Raw genomic sequence first — 17832 nt, forward strand, 5'->3', positions numbered from 1 at the left:
TGCTGCTACCAAATGGAAATACCAAGGATTAAATTATTTTTTGGATTTTTAATTAAAGATATCGTCATTAGATCATTAAAGGATCATAGCTGAATGTTCATATCTTTTTAGAACTTGCACTTACTAGTTACAGTATATATCATGTGTAAGGAAAAAAAAATTTTTTTCAATGCTTTTCAGTTACTTTATGTTGGATTTTGTAGTAATATACCTGTTTCTTTATGTATTTAGTATTGCACAGTCAGTGAATATAATCTGGAATGCTTTAAAAGGAGGTGAATGTTATGTATGGAGATTAAAAATAGATTCAACAGCACCCCCTTGAACATCTTCAGGTCAGAGTATAATTACCGTTGTCGATCATTTTGAATAGAGTGTCTGGGACAATTGTGAGTCTTGAGTGATAATGAATACTATTCACTGGTTCAATGATGCCAGGTCAGTAATTATAAGTTGTTTTCACAGTGAGAACATAATAACCATAAATAGTTGTAATTAGCTTACATTTCCCCCCATTGCCAATTCAGAGTAGTACCTCTTGTTTTTCAAGAAACAAGAAAAAAAATGTTTTGCATCAATCGCAAGGTTGAAATTCATTAAAAGGAAATAGATAACAAAATTAATATTCTCTAAGTTTTGTGGTTTTGTTGCAGCTGCAAAACAAATTACCATTAGTGATTGTGCTAACAATAGCTCAATTAGCTCCTGTGGCTTCACAACTGCTTACTTTCACATGAATAATATTATTCCATAATATATTTACAACAAAATATAACAATAATAAGATACAGTTCAGTCGGGATTTTTAGGTATATATTTGCATACCCTTAGATTTAGGAATCTCAAAGAACTTAATTAGTATGACGGAATTAGATGCAGGTGGAGCACAGAGAGACAATATCAAATTTGAAATTTAGGCCTAAGGATAAATTAGGTTTTAATTTGAGCTCTTTGTTTGTCAAAGAGTTTTTGGGATTTAAATTGTCTAAACAACACAAACAACACACTAAACAATGCGAGGCAGCCAAATTGCTCAATCAGTAAAGGAGTTTGCTCGGAACACTGTTGAGCTAGAGAGTTCAGATGTCACCAGTTCGAACCTGGGCTGTGTCATTAAATAACTGTAACTGGGATTCCTCAGTGATGCACAACTGGTTTAGTGCCTAATGGCTAGGCAGAGTTTAGTTGGCAAGGGCACCCACAGCTTCTCAGGCAACAGTTACCCATGGGGCTTTGCTTGATACCCATGAGATTAAAGAATTGTAATGTCACTTCTTCCATCAGTGCTAACTGTCCTGACAAATGACTCTGACAAGCATGCCAGAAGAGTAAGAGGACAGGCCCTTATTCATGCAATGATAATCCCAACTGATTAACATCTGGAGAATACAAATTGGAAAAAAAGCAGTAAAGTTTTACAATTATCTTGTATAAAATTCTCAGCATGAGGAAGGTCTGTGGTTGTATGTAATCTTTTTTTAGTTGATTTGCTTTAATGTATTATATTTTGTTTCCATTTTTAAATTTAAATCAATGTTTCATGTGATATTGTTTTATTTGCAGAGATGCTGAGCCATATGTACAGTAAATAGTGGAGGTACTGCATGTTGTACCTACATTCACAAATAACCTCTTTGAAAGCACTCAGTACATTTCTAGCTAGACTACTTTTTTATAACTTAAAATGCAAAAAGTGAACAATATTTAATAAAAGTACACATATGCAAAGCACAATATGGATATATACCTGTTCTTATTTATATACATCTGCAAGTTATTATGTATCTGTACCAAAAATACAACGAAAGTGAAATTTTGAAAATAAAAATCAATTGAAAATAAAAAGTAATGCCATGTTGTTTCTGTTATATTTTTATCTACGACTGTTTTGATTAAAAAATGGAAAAACAATATTTAGGAATAAGGTCAGGGCTTTAAAAATATTTCATATGAATTCTATGATAAAAGAAGCAAAAAAAGGCAAACACGGGAACTGATAAGTCCTTCGTCATGTTTCATTTAAATGATAACTATATACTTATTGCACTTATAGGTTAAGTAAAAGAAAGCAAATTCTATTGATAGCTTTATATATGGTCCATAACATGTTTATTGTTTAGAGTATATTATAGAGCTGTGTCAGAAGCAAATTAATATTTAATGCAACATATCAAGATATAATAATGTAAGGTAAGGTTGTTGTTTTAATATTTCTCGCAGAAGTTTATAAACGGATGATAAATGTGTGCTTTCTTCCTGGTTATATTTAATCTTTGACGAGATATGTTCCTTTTCTGCATATAACAGGGCTATAAAGAGAAGATGCTCTGCTGACATGCACTTTATGAATCCAGGAATTAAAAATGTATGAACAATGTTTGGCTGTGAGAGTGGGATAAATAAGAACTTACTGTAGCATGTCAGCTTTTTATTTGAAAGCTACCAAAGTAACGCTTATCATGCTGTTTCATATATTTTCTACATTGATTATGTTCCTATTTCTTGTTTTAGTTTAAGTTGCAAATATTCCCAAATGTCACTAAATTAATATATACTGAGAGGTATAATAGCGTAATAAATATGTATTGGAACCCATAACATTTGTCACATTTTTAAGTTTGAAGCCTTTCAAGTTTTTGAACGAAAATCCAGTCTAATTAAGTCATTTTTGAAAGATGCCAACATATCTGGGTAGCTTGGACCAGGTCCCATAACCAACAAACTAATTCATCTATTAAACTTGGCAAATATTTTTTAACTTATCTTGACCACCTTAGTCAACCTACTATACATTAAGTCCAAGTTGAGAAAAATGATTTATGTCAAAATGGAAATAAATCATTCTCATTCTTTTTTCTCTTCTTTCTTACTTCTGTTGTTTTCACATGTGAATCCATTTTGTCCTTAAAAATCCAATCTAGTGGATTAAAAGGGTGCAAACTGAAAAATACATGTGTACTGTAATAAGCAAACAAACATGAAAACAAAGGAAATCCCAAGCCAACAAGTAATCATACATCATCACACACTATAAAACTGCAACAGCTGCAAATGATAATTACAAAAGTACTAGATATCACTACGACTTCAACTCTGTCTTAGATGCTCATTTGCTATTTCCTCACAACAATTAGAAAAAAACTAATATATTACTGAAATATTAATGTATGATTTAATGATTTTAGACAAAAAGTATTAAATTACAAATGTAAACAGCAAGGTCTGAATGCCCCTCTAGCGCCTGCACTAAACTTGCCTGTTCAAATCACAACTGTAGATCCTAGTTTGCTCCTGTCATTCAAAAGACTGATGTTCTACTCTGTACTATTCTTGCTGCAAATGCATATTCTGTGTATTACCTCTATAATATGAAGACATGAAATATTCCTCTTGATAGTTGTGCAGTGCTGATTAGGCTGTGCACTGCAATAATGTACATGCTTTCAAAATCCTGTTTGTTTCCACTGGAAACTCTACAGCAGTAACTGTTAAGTTTAACAGTTTTATTATACCCAATTGCTCCCTAGGGGTTTTAAAATAAATGTTTAGGAGGTAATATCTTGGCAAACAAATAAAGACCTGCCTTGAACTGGGATCCAGTCAAGACTTCTGAGATAAGAGCATTTAATGTTCTTCCCAAGCTTTTTAGGTAAAAAAGTAACACATTTGTAAACTATTTCTCCCATTTTAAATCACAGAGAGGATCTTCAGTAGAAAACATTGCAAATTCATCATAAATAACAAAGGTAATGGAGGGAGCACTTCTTTTAAAATATATTTTATTTAAAATTTGCCTTTACTAACTAAAATCTCACAGTAGGAGAGCTGTTTCGATTTGGACCTAATTGGCAGCAAATCAAAATGCTGTCAGTGTCATATCTTAAACCTGGTAGGAAGTCTTTCCACAGCATTACAAAGTTTAATAGAGGGATAATTAAACCCTAATTTGAACAGAAAACTAGTGGACTCAATGTTCAGTTTTGGTCTTGCAGTATCTACGTGCATGGCTAATTAGAAAGATCCCACACATTCACTTCCACTCAAATCTATTCCACTGGTAGTCTCTTTTTAAAGTATTTTATTTTTTGTTTATTCACATGAATGTTTTTTTTTCATTCACTCACATAAAATGCTTACACCAGAATTATGAGACTTACGTTGTGTGGCCTAGATGTAACCTGAAATTCTGAAATGGCAGCTGAATATTACACTCAAGAAATGGTTGCAGCACAAAACCTTTTCACTTTGTTATTATCTGTATTCACTGCTACAGTAGGTCAGATCAGAGCCAGTGACTTTATGCTAGGGATTCAGGTTCCTGTGACACAAAACTTTCTTTTTAAATCTTTAGATGTTGTGTACCAATGGCACTCAATACAGCAATACAACTAAATGAATTCCAAATATCAGTATCCACAGAAAGCGCAAATTAATATTTCATCCTTAGACAGAAGAATTAGAAACAAAGGCCTATTCTTACCTTTGTATAGCCCCAGACAGCTCAGAGGCGTCCTGCCTACAAGAGGAAAAAATAAAACTATTAGTTCAAAAGAGGCTTAAATCGACAATGAAAAACTATGTGCATTGTGAGATTAAAGCAATAAATCCTATGAATTATATAGAGCAGACTGTATATGTGAGACTATTTCTAGCAACTACTCATGCATATCTTACAACCAGGTGCATTCATAGGCAGACAGAGGAAATTATCATATTTCTTGAAAATGATGCCTCTTGAAAATTCTCAATTGATTGAGACCAACCTCCACATTGCTAACAAACATTTGATATAAGTCTGTAATTACTGTATCTAGGATAATATTATTCCTTGAAATTCACCAAAATTGTTGAAACCTTGCTTAAAACCCTTCATTTTTTGAGAGCCATTAAAAAAAGTGATTTTAGAAGACACCAAGTGATGGTCATTCTAAGGATCCATAAGCAAAATGTACAGCATTGATATGTCCTTTGTGGCCGGAATCTCTGCTAAACTAATGCCATGATGTACAGTACTATTTCATTACCAGGGTAAGAGAATTTCTTTCATTTAAAGATTGAAAAGGGTTTCCCATTAGAATAAAAAAAATTAAGACCATAAAAAGCATAAATAAAAGCTATACAGAACAAAAATAGCTTTGGGGCACACATTATGGTTTGTTTTTAGTACCTTCTGAACTGAAAGCATTTGTAGCCTCACCATCAGAAATGAGCTTGAAAGCACGAAAACTCAAAGGGCCCAGTTTAATTATCCTTTAACTGGGTAAAAGCCTTTCAGGAAAATATGCATTCACAAAGCTAATGAAGCAAATGCAGGGTAATTTTTATTTTGATTCAATGTGTCATTGGTGACCATGAATCAAAATTAAACTGGCTCCACTATTTCCTTTGTTTGAAATGCAAACATTTTTTTAAAAACTAAAAGTCTACTGCTCCTAAACATTACCAAAGAGGACTCATGACAGAATTCAAGACATTTGTCAGGAATATCTGTAAAATTCATACAGTAGGTACCAGGAACAACGGCTTGTGTTCTGTGTACAATATGAAATGAAAGCAAACTATTTTGAAATTGCTGATTAGCATCTATTCACTTATTTGACTTTTGTCTCAATGTGTACTGTATGTGAGAATTCAGTGGAAATTCTTCATCCTTGCTGTGCAGCTGTAGTAAAGGTTATTAATAATTTGAAAGGCCACTTTCACTCCGTGTGGCCATCAGCTAATCACTCTTCAAGGCTTTTCAGTATTATGTCTATACATCATTCCACATCTTGAAAACCTTAACATGCGGTTAATGAAAAACAGAGTGAAGGCCTTAGTAAACATGATGTTTTTCCATATGTGCCACTGTGCAAGACGATTTTGATTGCTTTTGAAAAACAATAGTCAAAAAGTCCAGCGGAATGAGCAAGCCTGCAATGTACTGTATGTGTCGTTTGTTATTTTTATTAGCAAAGATATTATTTTTGTAGTCAGCCTATTTTCTTACATCAATTAAGAACAATACTCCCAAGGTAGAGCTCTCCTCTATTAGAACACTTTCATCAGAAGCATCAGTTTAAAAGGCTGCAGTGGCATCAGTTCTGTGTTACAACAGGAATTCTGCTTCAAAAGCGGTGGCATAATGAATAAAATCAATCCTGTCAAGCAAGTCCTCTACTGATGTGGAAATTGTCTGGCAGTGTGATAAAGGATATCAAGTGAACATATTCACTATACATGTGTATATATGTATAAATGAGTGCTTTTGGACTACTTACTGAATATAAATGAACCCAGCACCATCCTATGTGCTGAATGCAGGGATTGCATTATGAAATAGATTAAATGACCTCATTCAAGTGTTTATTACATTATATGACAGAACATTTTGATTTCCAATAACTATAATTTAGCAATAAAGACAATTTATTAAAATGCACATAATATGTCATATTTTTGTAGTACATGACATGACGAAACTAAAATCTAAACAAGTAACTATTAGGTTTGTTACCTTGTTTAGTTAGATCAGAACTAGATATTTAAATATTTTGTAAACCTGTTATGCCTGCTTCCGCTTCTCGATATGTGCTTTGTTTTCAGCCTCAAGATGGAATTTAGGAGGAAAAAAAGTTTCTCTCTCCTCTCTGTCCTGAAACAAAATTGTGCCCCAAGGCAGATGTCCTATTAGAATTTTACTGTGTGCAGTCAGAGGCGGAGAGAATTTTAATAGAATCAATGCAGCCATACAACACAGAACATGAAAACAGGCAGCATTATAGTAGGTTCATTGCACTGAATTATACTCTATGACCCTGTTTTAAGGGGTTTTATGAAACCTTAAATAACTACAATTGCATTGTTGGTATAATTTTGCTTGATCCTGAATTAAAAGTGTGCTCAGATGTGGAGAGATGCATTGTGACTCCTAATGAACTGGGGCTCCCAGATTTCATTATTGTCCAGAAATAGGATATAGACTTGTGAAATGCAGCCTCCTGTGTCACAGCATCACAGTCACCTAGATATTATAAAATTGTTAATAGAAGGTGCTTAATCAGCATAGTGTCAATATCATTTGTGTAAGCAATATATTTGAAGAGGCTGGAATTTTTGTGTTCTCTTTTTTCTGGTGCGATCCCTTATGGAGTATACAGTATTTAGCATACTTTAATTGGCTGTGAATAAAGCTGTACTCCTCTAAATGTATATTATGTGTGCTTTTAATTCATTACCAGCACAGCCTCCAGTACATTTAGATAATTTGTACTGTAACTGCCGATAAATTCCAAATATACTGTCAAAAAGAAAAGTAAAAAAAAAATGCTATAATTTTCAATTCTGCTGAAATTGATATATCAGTTTTACTAGGTACTACATATTATAAATCACCTTAACGCAAGGTTAGTCTCAAACCATTCAACTTCAAAATTATTTTACTTTGCTGACTTATCGGTTATGTCAAATATTTCCAGAGTTGAAGAGGAGGGTTTCCTAAGTACCTGGATATAGCCAGTACTGCATATTCACTCATTAAAACTCATTTATCTAGTCTTCAGAGGAAGAAAATGAAACTAGCCCTAGAGGAATAGTGTAGTGCTTGGAAATGGCACATTAGGCTTCATTTACCCAGATATATTCAAAGAGTAAGAAAAATCATTGAGGCTGTACTATGAAGCCACTAAGCCTTTGCAAAGATGCATTAGCAAAGTGACACATTTTAAAGCTGAAGCTATAAAGCATCCTTAAGTAACACAAAAAAGACACAGCTATTCATCACAGCTGACGAAAGGAACTCCACATCCTAAAAATATTACTGATGTGGAACATTAGCTGCAATGGTAAAGAAATAATAAGATACAGGTTAAAGTCAATGATATTACACTGGATATTAATGTACTTTGAAAAAACAAATTCTTTGAGCACTGCCAGTGTTATATTGAGATATATTTCTATCTGATGGGGCTCTGCATCTCTAAATTAGGCTGCAAGATATTGTGTGAAGCATCTATTACATGTACAGCAATTACTTTGACAAACATCTTCTCAATTTGTAAGGGTTAAAAGACTTTAAGACATACCAATAAACATGATGACCTCCCCTATATACCACTGGAAAGAGGCATCAATAATACATGATTTCCAAGACCTATATATTTAACCTTTATCCATTTAATGATTAGTTGACTTTAGAACTGCTTTGAACTTTATTTGCTTAAATTAGGCCAGGAAGAGAAACTTATAAATCTAAATCCTATTGACAGTATAAATGAAGAAATTAATGCATTCAGTGGTGATGACAATGATTGTATGATTGTATCGTAAAGAAAAAAATAATAATCCTGACACTTAAAATTCAGCTACACCAGTTCTCCAGTTGGTCATTCAGAAAACCTTTTATTCTTCCTGCTAAATAGAAAACATACAGACTGTGTAGCCACAGGCAAAGAGTTCTTCAGGACGAGTCCAGTGGGAGAAAACGGGTATCAAGATATACATGATAAGAGCAGGTGCACATCAAATGCCTCAAATCTGCGTTTTCATTAGAAGCAGTGCATCGGTTCAGGAGATAAGAGAATTCCCCAGACAAGGCTATTTTCAGACATTTATAACTCCAGTATATGCACTACTTTACCTAACAATCTTTGAATTTCCATTTTCCAGATGGCCCATAACTCTAGCAAAACAGTGAAGGGCACCAGAAAAGAAGTCTCTCTCTATGCACCAGTTCTGAAACTTTGTGTGGATTAAAACATAAACTGCTTTCATGCAGTTAAAAAATCATAAAGCATACTCCAAACCTGATAAAAGAAACACAAAACTCATTGACCCATCTAAAATACGGTATCCAATGGTCACCACTAGCAATCACGCAAAAAACAATTCATTTACCAGGAGATGTACTTTTTATTAAGCCGGTAATACACTTACACAAGTGGTGTAATCTTGAACCGTTGTTGCAAATCAATCAAATCAAGCCCTCCGCCCCAACATGACGACTTGGAGGGTGGATGGGAACGTTTTCCTCTAAAACTGTTTTTTGCTTAGCCCTTCTGATGACCCCCCTCACTGCTCTGAGCCATACTTCATTCGGCACTTACTTTTTGCTTTTCTACCCGGCTTTCCTTTGTGAGCACATGACATCCAGATCTTCTAAGCTCTGTGACTGAGGCACTATAACTGTCAAGGCAATAGCAAGTGCAATTCATATGATAGTAACTTCCATTACATCTGAGATGTTTTCTAATCATTACAGCATCAAAGTGGTTTTATAAGGCACTTCAGTACTTGATGTTTTCTTACAATATTGTTTCTTGGATGAATGCATCATCAGGCATCTTGGAAGCACAAAGGGCTATCCCTACTGGGGATAAACAAGTTGCAATGCTATGAAATTGAATACGTTTTGCATTAACCGGCTCCTGACTGTAACCTTTCTAAGTAAATTACTTCTAAACATTTCTCTTATATTGTATTGCTTTTCATCCTGATTGGCGAAGGTACTTTCCTTTTGTTTTAAAACTGCAAAAATGATCATATCACAACAAATGCTGTATTTCTAAATGTTGGGATCCACAGATGGAAGAGTTATTTTTTTTAGAATGATGCACAGAACATTTGTATACAAACTCTTAACTCAGCAGCCAGAGTGCGCCAGTCCGCTCACCACACATCAGCTATCGGTGAGAAGGTGAACAGAGTGATGATGCCAGTTCAGAGATGGGGATTATTAGGATGGCACAATTGGTAAGAGCCAATGGGAAATTTAGCTGGGACACTGGGGTAATACCCCTACTTATTTCAAGAAATGCCCACAGAGTCAGGACCTCGGTTTTATGTCTCATCTGAAGGACAGCGCCTTTTTACAGTACAGTGTCCCCGTCACTATGCTGGGGCATTAGGACCCACATGGACCGCAGGGTAAGCAACCCCCTACTAACACCTCTTCCAGCAGCAGTCTTAACTTTCCCAGGAGGTCTCCCATCCAGGTACTGGCCAGGCTCACATCTGCTGAACTACAGTGGGTTGCCAGTTGTGAGTTGCAAAGGTGGTATAGCTAATTTGAATTTTGTCAAGCTGGATCAATATCTTGATGGTCTCTTTTCTAACATCAAGCCAGTTGCAGCCTTGCTGCAAAACTCTGAGAAGGGGCCCTGAGAGGTCTGATCAGACTCCTACCATAGGCTGCGTGCTGACAGCATGTCTAGTGACATGCCAAAGTATGCAGCAACATGGTCCAACAGTTGATTGTTCCTGGAGGTTTGTAAAGTGTTGTGGAATTGAGTAATCAATGTTTTTTTCATTGACAAGATTTAGAAAATGCATAACATCTGTACTTCATTTTGTTTCTCTTTGCGCGTGTGCGGGAAGGGGAAGGTGTACATGTACTCATTTTAAGGAACCTGGAGTGAGCCTTCTTAACTACATTAAAAAAAAACAATGTGATGTAGCTTGAGGAGTTTAATCACAGTTTATATCTCCTTTGTATCAGTACTTCTATCTTTAAAAATGTATGTTCCTAAAAAAGATATGAGGTATAGTAATTATTTCCATTAGAAAAACAGACTGCTGCGAGCTGAAACAAAATATATCAGACACCAATTTTATATGCGAGGAAGTGCGTCTGTTTATATAATGATGAAACTTTGACACTTTATGGAACCTTGTTAGCTGTTACTGATGTGCTATATAATTGAATGCAATTTTAGTTAGCTGTAATTAGGAACAATTACAGCTTTTATTAAAGCACTTCTTCTTACGTTTTTAATGAGAACATTCACAATCAAGCCTGGAACTTACATTTAGGAAACATAAAGGAGAATTAAAGTATTTTTCTTCATCAAGTATTACACAAACACCCCACATGAGACAGTTTCTCATAAAACATATTTTTAAGGATATGTTGATGTTTGGTTCAGAATCAATGTTGAATATAAGAGGTTAACAAGGCTGAGATTTATTTATTTGCATTTCCAGCTTTAGAACTTTATTGGTATTTATTAAACTTTTTTTAGAGCTATTGACTTCCTGGCAAAATTTGTTCCTATTTTTTAGAAAATAATTTAAAAGGTTCAAACTCTTCAAGCAAAGTATAATATTGGTCTTTTAGTTGGTGTTTGCTTAGATCTATAAACAAACCAAAATTAGTTTTTACATTTTTACAAAAAGCGATGAGAGTCTTGACAGAATTGATAATTCATATAATTTGTAATTCTAATTTATATACATAATTCTAATTTAGAATGATCTTATTCATAATACATTTAATTCTAGTCTCTCTTTGGAGGAACAAGACAAGTACAGTATATTAATTATCATTAAATTGAATTTCACACCTACTGTATGACTTTCTGTATAATATCTTTCGAATGTCACTTTTTAAAACATCAGCTTTAACATGAAATATTTCATGTACTTTAATCTGTTAAGTGTGTTGTTTTCTACAACCGATCTTTGTGCCTTCAGATGGTCATTATTGTAAACTTCAATTTGTTCTTTGTCATTTCACTTTTTTAGAATCAAAGAGATAGACTAACTGTCTAAAAAATGCTTAAAAAATCCAAACAAAGCCAAGTGCTACTCTGCAAACATGATAATTCACAAACTAGAATTACAGCAGTGATAGTTTTTCTTTAATCAAATACTACACTTTTTATTGCATGCCCCTCCAGCGAAGGGTTCACTCCTCCTATAAAGACAACTGCAGAGTTCCTGTGTAGTTTTTCCCAAGAATGGTTATTACTATGGCGGCGGTGCAAATTTGTCAGAAAAGTTAAATTATATTATAAAAATGCAGTATCCGAGGAACCAACCGCCATTTAACAGCAATGAATTCAAAACCTGGCATTTCACTTAAAACCCTTTATTCATTTTTTGAAACCAAGGAATATTTATTAACCATATTTATCCTGGAAATGGTTAAATTATTTAACACAAACAGAAAACATGAAGTGCTAAATCAAGCCTAATCAGTTAATCAATATCCATTTACAACTTACATTGAATGAGCCAGTTAAGCTACTAGAATGCTACAGGACCCATTCCCTCTTGTCTTGTGTGCTAGATTCTACATAACAGGCAATTCTAGAAAGATACGATAGGGCTCTGTAAAACAGTTCAACAATTTAGAACAGCAACAATAAAAAAGGAACAAACCAAAAATAATCGAGCTTAGCAGCTGCACAAGAGTTTGAACAAGAAGCCTTTGCATAATATACTCCCCATGTACACATCAGTGTAAAAACACATCAGTCAAAACCTTGATCTAACCACATAAAAAAGCAATAGTCAGGAACTTCTCATTTACAACTGCGACAGCCGGCAGACTTCAAAATCAGTGAGCAGTAAACATCCATCACAAAAAGAGTGATGTTATTAGCTATTCCTAATCTATGTAACATAGCTTTAGATGACAAATGAGAGATAGTGCGCTTTCTACAGATGTAGGTATTTCGGTGCCACTTTCTTTAACACTTGTTCACATGCTTGCTAAGCACTGTAAAATTGTTCTGGCATTTCAGTCAGTACCTGTTCTGCTGTGCTTAACAAAAAAAGTTTTCAAAATACCACAACTGTAATCTTGAGAGATTCAAAATAGACATGTACCTTCTTTTTTTTTGAAGGGTTTTACTAGATGAAACTAGATGTTAAGCAGATAACCCTTTTAAACATAGGCCAAAACAGAATGTTATAATGAAGATGGGGATAACAACAACAAAGAGTAGAATCCTCTGATCTAAGAAGCAAATCCCTTTGGTTTTAGTTCTGCTTTCTTACTCTTGCTGCAGAAACATGAATATTTTATACTGTTGATTTTTAAATCCTACAATTTGTGGCATGTTCATGTGATAGTGCTACCAGAGTAGGGGGATTTCTCACTTCCTGATTACAGGATTTCAAATCCGTGTTCACTGAGGATCAACACTAACACTTATCTTCGGATCAAAACTGAGCGAAAAAAGAAAAGAAAAGTGGAGGGATTTGTGAGAGTTAAAACTATTTTTATCCATTCAAAAATACAGGAAGCTGCTCCGATTCTAGTTGTGTTCATTTATGTAGAAAATAAATACGCAGTATGAAACTGGTGTAATAAACGTAATGGTGGTGCTGCTTTCATTTTTCTTGCATTTTTTCTTTTGGTTTCTCCGTGAAATTACTTTATTCGTGAAGTGTTTGGGTCTTGCTTTTCAGAAAGAAAAACTGTTGCTTGTCGCCACGCACAAGGAAAGGCTCGAGACCTGTAAAATCATTTGAATACTGTCATACTCTAATTTTCACCCAAATGTAAAAAATACAGTAAGTGTAGGCGTGAATGTATTTGGTACTCCAGGTGCAATTATTGATAATCAAAACAGACACTAACTTTCTCTCAGAATCGCATTATCAGAGCTTCAGAAAGATGAACCCTAGGGATTGCTTATTTTATGCTCAAACGCGTTTCGAAAAAAATCCCAAACAGCATATCATTTTTGAACACACTTAAAAAAATGCAGTAGCTACATGAACACAAGCAGCAGGCCTGTTGCACTTTGATAACATGCCCAGTTGTGTCATTCGATGTGACTGCTCCTTGTTTGTCATTCAGCGAAATGTGCATTGCAGCACATGCTGGATTAGATTTTTCCCCGCGATTGCCTAGAGAACAACCACCTGTGGGCTCAATCGATTCACTGCTTGATTTGCAGGAGTGCTGAACGACTCCTGGCTGTAAAATAAAACCCCAAAGAAAACATTTCAACATATGTATATTTGTCACTTCAATATACATTTCGTCCAACCAGCAAACTAACCAGAAATAATGTCCAACTCGTCCTTTTTCCCAGTAGCCCTATGCTATTACTGTTATTAAGCACGTTGTCGAGGGCAAGAATAACCAGTGCATATAAACCACCAACCTATAAATAACACCTCAGCTCAACAGGGAACTTCTACGGTGGTCACTTTTTCACTGGAATGTAAATGTCAATAAGCATCATGTAAACTGACATTCTGAAACGTCCTAGCATGGCTGTGTTTGCAGTCTTTTAATTTAATTAAAAGAAACAGTCTGGCAAAATGCTTGAAACCGACTCTGATTCTGTCTTTTCTCTGCCATATAATGGGTATCTTTCGTATTTGGTAGTTCTTGGACCAGGATGTAATGACTCCCACTGGGAAAGGTCGACAACTTTTCTGTCAACAGCTTTTTCAAAACTGGCAATGGAGGTCCTAAGGTGGCTTTGATTTCCTTCTGTGCAGGACAGTAAGCTAATTATTGCACCACAAAACATGTGAATGGGCCACTGGCACATCACAATCCAAATGAAATACAATGAAATTACTTAGATAAAGGCTGTTTCCTTATTAAAATGTCATAATTGCTTGAGATCATATAATTTGCACTTAAATGCATATAAGCACAGCATATGTAGCTGGGATTGAACGTAAATATTAAATTATAATTGGACTGACAAAGACAAAGAGAGCTGGAAAAGCTAGTAATCACAATTAGTTTGACAAAACCAACTCTATAAACATCTGAAATAACAAACCAATATTACTTAAGGTACAAAACCTTATTGCTGTATTGAATGAGCTCAACCCTAAAAAAGTATTTCAATGTATTTTTAATTTTCTGCGCTTAATCTAATTATGCCTCTGCCAGGAGTTCCAGATTTTATAAGGAATATCAAATTTCAAGAAAATCAAATTGAAAGCAAATGCAGAGGAGATAGCAATCTGGGAGATATTAGCATTGAGGTTGACAGCTTCCAATAAATACACTTAAAAAGTGCACTGTAACATAATGCCGTAATAATTTTATTATGACAAACTGGAATTCTATGCATTCCCTTGTGGTTTTCACCCTGAGAAAATGAAATTAGTTTTATAGCAGCTTTTGAGCTCAGAGAACAGAGGGAGATGAACAGCAATTTTACAGTGGTTTGGCAATGACTTAGTTGTTTTGGCTTGACTGTGCAGTTACAATGCAGTTAAATCTAATAGAGTTACCAGTTATTCACAATACAATTCGGATTAAGGTGCAAGAGGAGGTCAAAACTGAAGTACCACATGTTGTCCAAATGCAGTAGTTTCCGAGGAGAAATGCTCACTGCCATGAGATAAGGACTCAATATTTTTCTGTAATCAATTCCCAGCAAAGCATAAAATGGCAAATAAGCATGCTTGTGTACAGGAGGGTGGGGGAATGCATGCTGGTTTGTGCATCTAGTCAGACTGAGTGGCATTTGGTTTCTGCACTCCTTATCATCAGTTTAGAATCCTGTAGAGATTTTGTTATCACCTCAGCTCTTCCTCGGCTAAGAGACTCGGATTTCAATAATTTGAAACACTTTGTAAGTAATCCCACACACTGAAAGAAGAATCAAGCCGATTCTAAAACCCCATACATAATCCTTGATGGCTGAAACTGGCAAGAGAAGGGGGTCTGCAGCTTTTTTAGGATCAATTTATTGCTAAATTAAATACAAAAGTCACTGTTCGCCTCTGGAGGAAATGTCCCTTCACAGATAAAATAAACAAAAGTCTGCTCAGGTACCTGAAGCTAGCAAGAATGAAAACATAAAATAATTATGAAGAGAAATATCTGATTTGACGACTAAAAAAATAAACAAAATATGAAATTTGGAAGTCCACGTGTGTACTGGGAACATCTTCCCTTAAGCTTTTGATTCATAAATAAAAGCAGATTTTAAAAGTCTGATTAAAACAAGACCTATCTGAAAATCCAATCACACTCTTCTCAGGAGTCTCGAGACTCTGAAAACATTAAATGAAACCTGTATGCTGATCTGCAAGAAGGAATGGGACAAAAAGACAAGCATATTACAAAATAAAACAATCTTCAAGGCAAAAATCAGACAACTAATGTCAGGAAGGATATCTGATATGCTCTCAAGAAGACTTAAAGTGACACCAGACTTTCTGAACAAAAACTGTACAATTTCAACAATCACCCTTAAAGTCAGAAGAAAAGCCATAATATTTTAAAGCTTGTCCGACTGTAGTAGTATTGTATACTGTAAAGTAGTATTGCTGCTTGTAAATCTTGAGTTCTCTGTAGCATAGAACTGGGACTTAGACATAGGATACCAAGTACCATAGAATTAACTGCAGAAGTTTTCTAAGATGGAATGAAAGAAGAAACTAAGAATCATGAATAGTTCCAAGCTGTGCCTACACATAGACACAAAAAAATCAAATAAAATACACCATGCTCTGATGGAGCATTAGCATGTCACAAGGAGATGTGAAGCATTTAAGAGAACTGTGTACAACACTCTGTACAGTACATTTAGTGATTAACTAAACTAGTGCATACTCTTCTCTGCACAGTTCTCTTTTGGTATGTCTGTCATGTTTCCTTTAAACACCACATAGCTTTTCAACATCCTCTTACTATTTCATGGTGATCCAAACCCAGAGGGGGTGCTTAATACTCATCTCTTCTGCAACTGGCAAAGCAGAAAAGGCACTGCAATGAGCTAAATTAAGCCTGGTTCAGGAATGACAGAGCCAAGGGGGCTTCTTTGGAAAAACTGTTTACAATTCCAAATCCCATGCCGCATCAGGTTTATGGATTCAAAGACAAGGAAAGTCCAGGGAAAAGGGCAAGGTAGTATTTGCACCACAGGTATCTGGTTTGTAAACTGCACACTTATTACATTTACACAATTCAGACTATTTATTGGATTTCAGGAATGCTTATAAAGAAATCAATATAGTAGTGCCCTTTAAAGAAAATAATACAATTATTACATATCTTGCTAGGATGCAAAACATAAACATACTAGTATTAATTATCAGTCACTTTAAACAGAAATAAACAGTTAGATAGATAATACTTTATTAATCCCGTAGGGAAATTGATGTGTTACAGTGTTCTTTGTTAAATAGGCAAAGGTAATATGCTGGAAATGAAGTCAAAGAAATTACATTATATTACCTTAAAACTACATTTCCAAATTATTAATATTTTAACATATATCTAAATAAATTGAGAAAATAGGTTGAATTCTAAAAAAAATGTCTAGATGTGATGTCTGCAGTGATGCAGCTTCATGTTGTGAAGTGTTATTGATAATGATGGAACACCAGGCTTGGAGCTAATGATCACGAATGATAGTATTCGGTAGCATCTGGAGGCAGCAGCACACCTCTGAAAGCAAAGATTAGAGATACAGAACTTGGAACTGTGTACTGAAGGATTAGAAACCTAATGCTTTAAAGAATTTTTTTCTGAACTATTGCATCTCAGAGGCTAACACAAGCTTTCTCAACTCCCAGTGGAGCTGACTCTGGCGTTCAGTTTTTTCTGTCAGATGCTTAAAAATTTTATGAAGCAACAAAAATATGATGGGCCAACACTATGTAAAAATGAAAGATGTTTTCTTATAGACAAAGTCTTCAGACACTCATACTACTTATTTTTCTAAACAGAATTGAAAAAACCTCCAATTAAAAGAATCAGAGCCTAGTCCCACCCTTACACTAGGATGCTGGTGAGAGAGTTACAGTGGACAGAAGACAGTTGCTGGGGTGGTCAGGGCTATTACCAAGAAGCCCGGACCTGATGCAGTCTGATGCTATATCTCCACAGTGCGGAGGAAACAGGTATTAGTGCCCAGTGTGGGATACTAGAAAGAGGTGGACAAGTGAAGGATAAGAGCCAAAAACATGAAGGATATCGATGGAGCAGAAGGCAGTGTGGACAGGATTCTTGACAATGAAAAAGTGGGAAGGAACAAGTAGAGAAAAGAGAGGGAGAAAGCAGACCAGGCAGAGACAATAGAAGGAGCAGGAGAGAGTGAAGGAAGAGTGTAAGGGATAGTTAAAGAGAGTGGAACAAAC

General features: G+C 35.1%; 1 protein-coding gene across 11 annotated transcripts in view; it reads right to left on the bottom strand.

The window, feature by feature from the left end:
* celf2 (cugbp, Elav-like family member 2) overlaps positions 1 to 17832 on the bottom strand; it is a 188003-nt gene that overhangs the window by 150468 nt on the left and 19703 nt on the right. For all 11 annotated transcript variants that reach the window (XM_088923913.1, XM_088923909.1, XM_088923906.1 and 8 more), the window contains exon 2: positions 4481 to 4516. In XM_088923913.1, the coding sequence (XP_088780039.1) occupies positions 4481 to 4516 (36 nt within the window). The remainder of the gene's footprint in view (positions 1 to 4480; positions 4517 to 17832) is intronic.

The sequence above is a fragment of the Atractosteus spatula genome, chromosome 8, assembly GCF_055471065.1.
Source record: "Atractosteus spatula isolate fAtrSpa1 chromosome 8, fAtrSpa1.hap1, whole genome shotgun sequence".
Taxonomy (NCBI): domain Eukaryota; kingdom Metazoa; phylum Chordata; class Actinopteri; order Semionotiformes; family Lepisosteidae; genus Atractosteus; species Atractosteus spatula.